The sequence below is a fragment of the Varroa jacobsoni genome, unplaced genomic scaffold (genome assembly GCF_002532875.2).
Source record: "Varroa jacobsoni isolate VJ856 unplaced genomic scaffold, vjacob_1.0 scaffold_841, whole genome shotgun sequence".
In the NCBI taxonomy this organism is placed as follows: domain Eukaryota; kingdom Metazoa; phylum Arthropoda; class Arachnida; order Mesostigmata; family Varroidae; genus Varroa; species Varroa jacobsoni.
Window position 1 is genome coordinate 107,594 of NW_019213743.1, and position 10,904 is coordinate 118,497.

General features: G+C 39.4%; 1 protein-coding gene across 16 annotated transcripts in view; it reads left to right on the forward strand.

The window, feature by feature from the left end:
* LOC111264268 (sperm-specific sodium:proton exchanger) overlaps window positions 1-10,904 on the forward strand; it is a 122,139-nt gene that overhangs the window by 106,660 nt on the left and 4,575 nt on the right. For 14 of the 16 annotated variants that reach the window (XR_002682784.1, XM_086970013.1, XM_022839999.2 and 11 more), the window contains 14 exons: window positions 252-336; window positions 560-766; window positions 1,016-1,117; window positions 1,402-1,485; window positions 2,163-2,336; window positions 2,501-2,716; window positions 2,914-3,025; window positions 3,182-3,273; window positions 3,535-3,663; window positions 7,596-7,664; window positions 8,236-8,367; window positions 8,681-8,815; window positions 9,758-9,835; window positions 10,643-10,795. Coding sequence is in view for 15 of the 16 variants with exons in the window: in XM_086970013.1 (XP_086826139.1) it covers window positions 252-336; window positions 560-766; window positions 1,016-1,117; window positions 1,402-1,485; window positions 2,163-2,336; window positions 2,501-2,716; window positions 2,914-3,025; window positions 3,182-3,273; window positions 3,535-3,663; window positions 7,596-7,664; window positions 8,236-8,367; window positions 8,681-8,815; window positions 9,758-9,835; window positions 10,643-10,795 (1,768 nt within the window). In the remaining variant the exon portion in view is untranslated. Of the gene's footprint in view, window positions 1-251; window positions 337-559; window positions 767-1,015; window positions 1,118-1,401; window positions 1,486-2,162; window positions 2,337-2,500; window positions 2,717-2,913; window positions 3,026-3,181; window positions 3,274-3,534; window positions 3,664-7,595; window positions 7,665-8,235; window positions 8,368-8,680; window positions 8,816-9,757; window positions 9,836-10,642; window positions 10,837-10,904 lie in introns of all 16 variants that reach the window. The other 2 variants (XM_022839995.2, XM_022839994.2) reach the window with 2 other exon arrangements.

Sequence of the window (10,904 nt, forward strand, 5' to 3'; positions counted from 1 at the left end):
CTTCTATATATAAAGCAGGTTCATACGAAAAGAAAAAGGAAGAAGTTATCTAAGAGTGTATATCGTTTTAATCTATATATTTCTCGTTCCCATCAAAATGCACGCTCATATAAGTATTAAAAATCTGACATGTGATGCTATACTGATTTTGTTTGTGTTTCTGAGTGACAAGCTTGTAACAAGAACAAATCGATTGGTCACAACAAAAAGCAGTAACAATACTGAAACAGATAAAAACGCTTTGTTTTCAGGGAGCCTGAAAACCTGACGGTGCGAATCTTGCGCTTTACTAACGTCGCATTTGTGGCTTTCTACGCTGCCGAAGCTATTTTAAAGGTATGTACTCGTACCCACATCATTGGGAGATCCTAGTCGTATGACCCCCTATATATATATATATATACATATATGAACAAATATATAAAAACACTACCAATGAATCTCGTTACAGAGAGCGATTCATAAACATCTAAAGCTATTTGCGTCTGCTGCTAGACGTTAGGGTAGATCTAATACTGATGCCTATTTGAATTTTGTTTGACTATTCTTACCGTTATAGATGTTAACGTATGGATTCAAGCCGTTCTTTTCGACACGCTGGAATCGAATGGATTTCCTTCTTCTGATAGTCTCCGTTATGGCGGCGTGCCTGGAGATGGTGATCGAATTGCTTGGCACGTTCCGTAATTCTCCGTATGCCCTACTCATTCGGTTCAGTCGACTTCTCCGTCTCCTAAACCTCAATAGACTTCTCCGAATTCTTCTGGTAGATTACATAAGAATGTATTTGTATTTGTAAGCTACAGCCATTTCCACCTAGCTTTGATACGAGTCTATTTGGGTAAACGTAGTAGATCAACTTGCCTCAAGTAGACTCGACAGGGCTATGAAATCGATATAAGGCGATAGCATATAAAATGTACATATATTCTTCGCATCATGATATTCGTAGAGTGTATACGTACACATTAGGCCAATGAGGACTCATATTAATGATACTGATTAATATCTATAGCCGATAGGAAACAAAATCGCTCGTTGGGTTAACGATAAAATTAATGAGAGGATAACAGCCGGATACGACATTGGCAGAGGGTTCGAACTTGGCCAGCTTGAAGTAAGTACCTTCATCACGCATCTACCTGTATGCGAACAGTGTTTACGTTCACAAAATATAGTAAATAACAGAGGCGCAAAGGCGGCCTATTCTATAGCACAATCGTTGGGGGCATAGGTAAGCAGTAAATATTGTTGCAAGATTGATACTTTTACAATAGGTTCCTAGTTATTTGAGCGGCTAAGAGTACACTAGTTCGTGAAGGTTACTCGAGCAAAGGAAGGAGGAAACATTTAAGGTCTAGTTTTTATTAGAAGTTTATACTAGTTCAACTTTATTTCTAGGTGAGTCGAGTTGTCGACCGGATCGTTCATTACAAACCGATAGCAGAAAGACTTCAACAGATATGTAATGAAAGCCGTCTTGATGTGAGTATGCGTTTGCATGGTTCCCTAGGCTATTGACTTAGGAAGAACGACATACGCTTATCGATACGTTCTTCTGAAATGGGAATTGCGATAAAAACAAATACTGTTAGTATAAAAAGAAACACCAGCAATATTAATAACCCTGTCTGAATTGTTTAATTTTTTTTAGTATCGTGGGAAAATTTGGACGCCCCAATCCTTTGAAGTAGATAATGGAGTTAAAGATATCAGGCACAAAATGAAGCAGTAACAATGGAAGGACAACCATGAATTTGTATAGCAATTAACATATGTTATTAGACGTTTATGCGTGCAGCCAGGTTCAAATAGGCCTTTGGCTGTCCAGATCTTTGATTCAAAAAGATAGTTACAATTTGATAAATAGTAAGGGTAACATTGTTGGAACATGTATACGATGTACCCGGTAAACTTATCGTATACGACAGCCCAGTAGGTAATAACAAGATAGGCGCACTACTGAACGCGTTGTAGACTCCTTTGAGTGACAAATGCGGAATATAGTTTGTTGAAAGAGTAGCTCTTCATTTTTAATCAATATTAAATTGAAAAAACATCTAATAATTCTACATAATGTCTAACAAAACAGACATCTTAGTAAAACGCGGACATACAATGCATTCCATTTATAAGCATTTGCCTGCAACTTACTACTGTAGATGGTGCGTGAATTAGCCTACCTCCAAGACCGCTATCCTGATATCGCAGTAGCTGTAAAAACCCGCCGAGCTGCTCGTCACATACTTAATACGTCTCGCAGTGAACTAAATGACTTGAAAAAGGGAGGCCTTCTAGACGATACCGTGTACCAAACTCTGCATCGGAAGATACAGGTAGGAGAGCTGTGCGGAAATAACGAAAACGATACCTGCGACTCAGATAAACTATACCCGCGTAGATATTTTGTCTCTAAGATTTGTCCTTCAAGCGAACGTTGGCATCCGTTTAACGCACCTGAGCGAAGGCATAAACCTAAATGTTGCCTTGTCCATTATAGATGAAAATGATGCATTTACGGTGCGCACCATCACGTATGGATCCACGACCGGCAGTTCAAACCCTAAAGAACTTGAGTTGGATAGCAGGTAATGAGGAGACTTTCAGGTTCTTCAGGGAGAACGTCACACTTCGCCACCTAATGGCTGGCACGACACTGTGTCGACAGGGCGATATATCTGATGGATTGTATCTTATTATCGTAGGAGTTGCTAAGGTATTTAATACAGTATTGTTAACTGTTAAGTTAATATACATATATATATATATATATATATACACACACACAACGACATTAAAAAACACTTTTATTCATATATGCAAATATATAGTTGATATAATAACAAAACGTTCTTGTTTTTTTTCTAACGATGCTCGTACTTGTTGGTGTTAATCGTTTTTTGCTTCTTGTAGGAGGAAGGCCAAGTGCAGTTGGACCGTATCAATGGAGGCCTTCCAGTCATCGATTCCTACCACTGGTTCTCGTCTGATGCTACTCACTCAGCTAACCCTTCCCAGTTAAAAGGCAAACTTCACCCTAAGGGATTTAACGACAGTTATTTCTCTTCATGACAACTCCAAACGATAGATTACAAGTAGAAGCTCCACTTTTATTATAAATACTGTTTTTATACATACTTAAAGTAACGATACATCTCTACAATTGTATGATGTTATGTAGATATTCTAACAACAGGAAGCTGCATCGGAGAGATCAGTTATCTAACGAAAAGGCCCCGAGATACAAACGTGATCTGTGAAACCGACGTTAAGGTTTGTTACAATTTAGTTCATCAAAATGAGAACTAGATATGTATATAGTATAGATTATGTGCAGTATATATACAGAAGAAAAGATATACGCTTTTCTTTTTAAGTTTCGCATTTCTACATTTTCAATTATTAGTTTGAATGTAACTTCTTCCCTACCTAAAATAGAACTGTAACGCCAGAAGTTAAACACTTACAGTATCCATGAATCCAATTTTTAGGTTCTGCTCTTACATAACCTGTACTCCCTCTTGTTTACTATAGGTTTACCACATCAAGGGTCAGGTTTTGGATGCAGCGTTTCTGTTTCAGTCGGGTGTTCAAGGGAAATTCGTTCGCTCGGTAGCATTACGTATTTCTCGAGAAATTCTGTCGATGGAGGCAAAATGCGAGGTAAAGTACAATTGAATAGCGCACTTATTTCCACATAGGTGAAGCGTTCGAATCTAGATATGCGTGCTAATGTGTTTTACAAGGGTCTTCCTCAAAAAAAAAATTACTACCACAGGTAAACTTCGCGTGTAAGCTATTAGTGTAAAGGCATAGAGAATGATTATGATCTGAGACATCAGATCGTCGAGCCTTAACAATGAGCAAAGAGGCGCACGAATGTTCCCAGTGTTGTAACAGGACCACATGTGGGACCACGCAGCCAGTGGCGCGTGTTTTGCCGTTTCCGTAGTAATGTTTAATCAGACTATAGACGGTTGACTTTAAGAGGTCGTATGGATCAGAATCCACCATGGGCAATCGACTGTACCCGATAAGAAAAGCGTACAAGTGGCAAGTTAGTCGGCAGAGTTCGGTAAACACGTGGGTTTGTTAGTTTCCACTGCTGCCGAGCTAGCTTTATTGTGATTGTTTGAATCGAATTGTTGTATATGACGGGGAATGGTTTCGATACGACAACTAAACGTTATTTTTGTTTCAAAAGATGAGCCTATCTCGGCACATCCACAGAAAACAAACTTCAGTTATGTGTTTGCTAAACCAGCTTCTCTCAAACTTGGCGAACACATTACGGGGAAACTATATAGCTGAAAATAGAACGCCTTAGCCTTAGGCAGGACTGACACAGGTAGCGAGAGTGATTTGGATCAGCTGCGACAGAAATCATTAATATATCCACCTGGTCTCATTTTTCGAGCACGAGGGTAAAAATGTTGATGGACGCGCTATTTATTCGTTGCCTGGGTACACATCTGTAGAGAGGAACCATTTTTCTGTATTAAATGAGCCTAAGCTGCGTACTGCTTCTTAAGCTTTTTACATTATATGTTATTTAGCGAAATTATCGCACTACTCACGCTAAACAACCAGTTTTACAATGGGCCGAATTTTTAGGCCACAAGACGCGTGCGTCGGTGTGCTTCATGCATAGCGTTAATTATCAAACATAGGTACCTGTAAGTTCAAAATTAGAGACATCATTCGATTTAAAGTCGATTCAACAATAAGGATCGTCATTTGGGCCTATCGTAAACGTTATCCTCAGATGAAAGTGGCATTTAGGCTTCACATAAAAGTACAGGTTTGGATCCAAATGCCAACAGGGTGATGCGTATTGATATCCCTATACGCGTTTGCTATAGTATAAGCTTATTATTTAGTGTACACGGCTGTGAACGGTATTGACCGGATGGACGAGCGACGTTAGGTCCGTTCTAGTCAATCGGCGCCATAGGTGACTGATATTCATAGATTATTCGTCGAAGAAAAACCGCTATGATGCCGCTAAGTGGTCATCTTATACACGAACTCCTGCAGACCTCTCTGGAAGACTGTCTCTAAGTAGGGCGGTAGTTTTAGGAAAGTATGTCATTGATCGGTAAACATACATTTGTGATTTAGTTCTAAGTTGTACTGGTCTGATAAGTTGAATTTTATTACCGTGTTTATTCTGATTCAGTGCTACTGTCTCGTTGAGGGAATTGCAAATCAGTATCTGTATCGATATGTCCTTTATTGTGGTAGACACGCGCGGTCAAGCGTAAGTAGGTATATATCACTGATTCATTGCTATTCGACGGCGGGTACTTGTCGAGGAAGAGAGAAAGAAAATTTTGTTGGGCCCGAATAGTCAACACTCGTAACAACTGGGTTAATACTAACCAAACGTGTATTTATGTATTCAGGCCAGGTTACGGGTTCACAGAAAATCCATTACTATAGAGGTAAAGACATTTAACATTTTATATCCGCAATTATTTTGCTTTGCACAGAGCAGCAGTGTAGCCCTTAATACTCGAACTACTACTACTACTAGAAACCGGAACACGTTAGATTGTCGAAAAAAGTATTGACCGTTTCACTAGCTGGATGCTTTTAAAATTACCTTTCTCAGGGTCGCGGTGATTGCTGTTATTTGCTTTTAGCTGAGATACGGCGATAGCAGATTATGTTAAAATTGTTGGAATGCCTTGAGGATGGATGAAATTTTTAATATATTTTACAGTTTTATTACGATAAAGGCTTCAGGCTCATAAAAAAATTATTGATGATACGTCCGAAGGAAATGATTACAAGGTCCTTCTCTCATTCCCGTTCTGGGAAATTCGATATTAAAGTTACCCCTTGTACCGGTTGACCGATCACGAAAAAGTCGATAAAATTATTGCATAATAACACCAAGAGACTGAACATTTACCACGAAGCAGCTTTACACCATTGGAAAGAAGCTGGTTCGATGTTTAGGTGGCACACATTTGACACGAAATCGTTTGTTCTATTGTATTTTCACCTGTGGAATTTTGGTAAAACGTAATGAAATCAGGCCATTTTTAAACTGGTTGATCACGGGTGACGAAAAGTGGATCAGATTCGACAGTAATATGCAGGTAAAGAAAAAAAAATATGCTCCACAGTTTGTTGCGAGGCTCAGACTGACGCCTAAGAAGGTTAACCTATAGCCTTGGTGGGATTTGAAGGGAATCGTGCAACTGAGCTGTCGGCGCCTGCTAAAACGGTCGAGTCGGACCTCCGCTATAACTAGAATAAATTAATAAAAAAACTATTGAAAAACAAAACGTTCGCAACTAGTTAACAGAGAAAGCATCGTATTCCATCATGACATTGCCAGACGGCCTATATCTTTAGCTATCCGACAAAACTTGGAATAACTTTTTTCAATATCACACCAGAGCTCGCCGAAAAAGCAACAGAACAGAAGTTCCGTAATGATAGGATTATGCTATGACCATAAATACAGCAGAAGGTGGAAATAATGATATGTATTTGTTTTAGTAGTACTCATTTAATATGCTTCAATTTTGCGCTTAAAACGGTCAGTACTTTTCCGCAACCCGATAATCTGAATGTATAATATAGTCGACTATATATATGAAACCATATGCAGAACGTCACCAGTGCAATAAGCGGCTATCGGGGGCAAGCCATCAGTGGTGAATCTTTGTCTGTTTCTGCATTTAAACTTTGTCCTCGGACAGCGCCTTGCACCTATTACCGATCACTACATCGGTGATGCCACTGCTTTCGTATACAGGGAAGCTGGGCCACCCCTGAGTGCTTCAGACTGCTCCCCTCATCAGACTGCTTGTGATCAATCGAATTGCATGCGTGATTGCATAAATATTCATGTTTCAAATACATTGAGAGTACTGTTTGTGGCATGAAAGAGTTTAGGAGAGCTCCCTAAACCTGCCATTCGTAGTCTAAATACAAATAGAATTATTTTAAGTATCAAAAAAAATAGGTACGCGGTGAATGGCGTATCTACATAGTATCATATGGCTATTGAAGTCACGTATAAAAATCAATATGATCTATTTTGACGTTTGCGGTCTTCAAGAATTGTATGTTTCTCTTGCGCAATTTGGAAGGGTCTATAATATGAATATATATTTGAAAATGTAAACATTGTACAACTTGTATGAATAAAGAAGCTATTTTTTAGATTTGGTCTCTTAGAGCTGATTTAAAGGGATCTTAAAATTGCTACAGCATGTTAACTCAAGTGTATTTCTCTAATCGAGGAACAGTAGGACGTGTTTAGGGCATGTTACGATCGGATGTCTTCCGTGTATTGGCATACAAATAGCATGAAGTTATATAGATATTATATAATAGCATCGTGTATGAATAGCTTGTTGAGCTTTCTTGATCAACAGACTGGTACTTGATCTCGTGTTTCCTTTTCGTGAATGTTCCAGATCCTGTTGATTAAAAAAAATTTTTTTTCGCAGCGAATAAGTTTTAATCAGGTATTTACAAGTTTTCTTTTCACGAAGAGTCGACGTAGCCATTGTGTTTGAACTTAAACCGTTCGGTCTGTTGCTCTCTTGTATTTGCCTTCATGCCGACAATAGGATTGGACGACGAACAAAATCATGTTACACCTCGACGAGGCCATCGTTCACGACCTTTCCTCGCAGAAGGTACCGTAGCAGGACGCCATAATTAGAAGAAACGATAACAGTTAGCAAGTACACCCCCTGCTTTAGCTTTGCATTTATACAAGAAATGATGTTGAACCTCGTGCTCTCCGCTAACTGTGTGTTAGTATTAAATTACCTCTTCTGTGAACTTTAATGCTTCACCACACTCTTGCCTAGACAGCCTGGATAATATAATTTTAACATAACTATATTGAAAGTAAGGATGATTTTAGTCTCTTAGAAAGTCTCATGTACAGAAACATTTGTAGAACTAAAAAATATTCCTCAAAGCACGTACCTGAGGCACGTTTAGCACAAGTGGGAATATTACATGTGTTTACACGAGGAGGATGGGAATACTTTTTAAAATCAATTGGAACATATTGTTTTCGTTTACGAAATTATTCCTAGTGTGCGTTCTACAATAGAGTGGTATTATGCGCGCGAATTTATATACATATATATATATATATATATCACAAAAAAAAAAATAGGTAATATTTCTTTTCAGCGACGCTGAGCTTACCTGTCCCATTTCCAGTTATATACCGATATTTTTCTATATTCAAAGATATTCAACGTTCTGCCGGGTACAGAGGACGTCATTCTAGTGCAGGGCTGCGCATCCGATGGATCTGGCAACGGCGATACGTACTGCGGGCCCTGTTACGTGCCGAAAACGGTCACTTCGCTTAAGTTTGATGTTGGTATTTATTGAATGATAGTAAATAGGCGAACACAAACGTGTTGCTGGCTCCAACTCTGAAATTTCTCATGACAATAACTTCGATTGAAAATATCAGACTCTCTACTGTAGAAGTAGTACGCGTGGCATACAAATTTGGCGCAGTAGATATTGAAAAATTTCAGTTTACCTAGCTGAACGGAATGACCAGTCAGTCATACCACGTCGGTAGCTATATACGTTTATAAGTATAAACATAGTAAATTGATACTGAGTTTAGGTACGAAGTCGATCAAATAGAACTCAACCTGTATCACCTATTTTCTCGCAGATGATTGCGGCACATCTGCCAATTTTGGTAACTGTGGGCGGTACAGAAACCGAAGAGGGTACGCCCGGAACAGGCAATCCCCACTTACACGGCGGGCCGCATGGACTTTTCTTTTCGAGTGGATGGGCTGAAAAAGTACGTTAATGACAGCACATTTTAATTCTTACATACGCGTTCTTCGTCGTAGATATTTTTTTGGTTAAGGTTGCAACATCTCAACACTATGGTCTCTGTGTTGGAGTATAATTTAACGGGTCGACGTGGTGTGGGCAGCAAATGCGCTAATCTTGTTCACGAGTGCTGCGCAAAGCGACCGCAAAGTGATCGCTGTAAAGGAATCATATGTACAGGGGAAAAAAATTGGGTCTTAGTTGTGGGTTTGCGTGCTTTTTTATAGGTCTCTTTGAAAAATCCGGCTAGGTAAGTCCAGTGAAACCCATTTCTAGATTTTAGATAGAACAGGTCTTTGATGCTATACCTAAGAGGTGACTCCGAGAACTTGCTCACGCAGAAAAGATGGCTGGAAGTGAAGAAACGACAAAATGTATACCGCTTGTTGACGGGTAGGGAGAAATTACAAGTAATTGACTAACATACAGTGTAATGATATCTCTACAATGGTACAGCGGCAACGTTACTTTCTACTTAACTCTGGGACATATAAATTTTCGGTTCAAATCCTGAGCTAGACGTGTTTGTTTCGGGCTGCTGGAGGTTAACCGTCGGACGTTGTACTAACGTAGTACCGGAGATAAAGCTTGATCTATGAATTCTATTTGAAAAAACGTGTTATTAAATCTACGTTGATTCGACGTCATTTTGCGACAAGCTTACATTAAGGAGTCAAATGATTTAAAAACATGTCATCGAGCCTCAACTAGAAATCGAACTTCAACAGGGCTTCATATGAGGTTCCGTTGAACTTCGATTTTAACGATAAACGCACGCCAAGTCCCTTTCGGATCATCTAGCGTGACATTTCTCCAATGCGCACCCACTTAAAACGGACTATCTTAAAGAGGCGAACTGCTTCTTGTACGGATTTCCATTCATATTCTATAATGTATTTCGATAAAGGTGCGGCACCTGTCCGTCTCATCACAGTTCGGCAAAGGACATTATCGGGGTGGAGAGCTGGGGGAAATAGTCCGAAAGGTATGTGTGAATGGTTGCTAAACAATTCAAATATAAGAAATATTTTATAGTAAAATTATATGGAAAACCTTATCATATATGATCAAGAACGAGGATTGCTTACGTAGCATAATTATTAAAAGCTATTAGGAAGCTTTTGGACGTCGAAGAAGATAAAAGAAGGGGTCCATGTAGCGTTTAGCGACCAGATTTTACTGAGGCCAAGCTCCATTGAGCTTCCGGTTGGGCCCCGTTTGGCCATTTTGAATTTAGCGAAAAAAATATATAGATGTTATTTATGTAGATTCATTCAAATGCAAGTGGTACTGATAAACACGTTTGCGCATATAAAATATCTAACTATAATTGACGCGGCTTAGAGGTTGACATAATATTTAAATATAATATTCTTTGAGAGTTCAGTGCAAATGAAGTACAGACATTGAACAAATGAGAGAACGTCAATTTGTCCCAATGTAGTTAGGGTAACTGGCATTTGGCCAAGTGCCCAGCTGGGTGTCCTATTAGTTGAGACCTACTAATAGCTTTACACCACGTTGATATACTGCTAGAAATAAATTTAATTACTATAAAAAAAACTGCGTAAAACGAAAAAAAAATGCTCAATATATCTTTGTCGCGGTAGTTCCAACTTGTCGTGGGACAACCAGCGTAGCTAGAAACCGTACTCATAATAAGCATATCTATTGACGCATGCCCATTTCGTCACTGAATTCATATATCTTATATGACTTCTATCACTTTCTAAGTATGACATAATCTAAAAGACGCCTTCGCTGATACAAGTGACTTTAACGCGATTTCCAGCGCTCGTTTTCCGAGCATTCCACCAGTACGCGTCACCTCGTGGCAGCCCGTTCGAAGACCCTGGGCGCCCCTGCTTCACTCCCACTTAGCGCGGCAGAGCTTGAGTTATGTGAACGTGCTGAATCTGTCGCTGAACTGCCGAAACACAACATGGTACAAAGAACGGTCCAGCGTCACGGCTGGCACGTAAACAAGTTGAGCAAATACGCTACTGGAACTAACTGGCCTTTGGAAAATCTGCAAAAGTGTGACGCCACTAGTG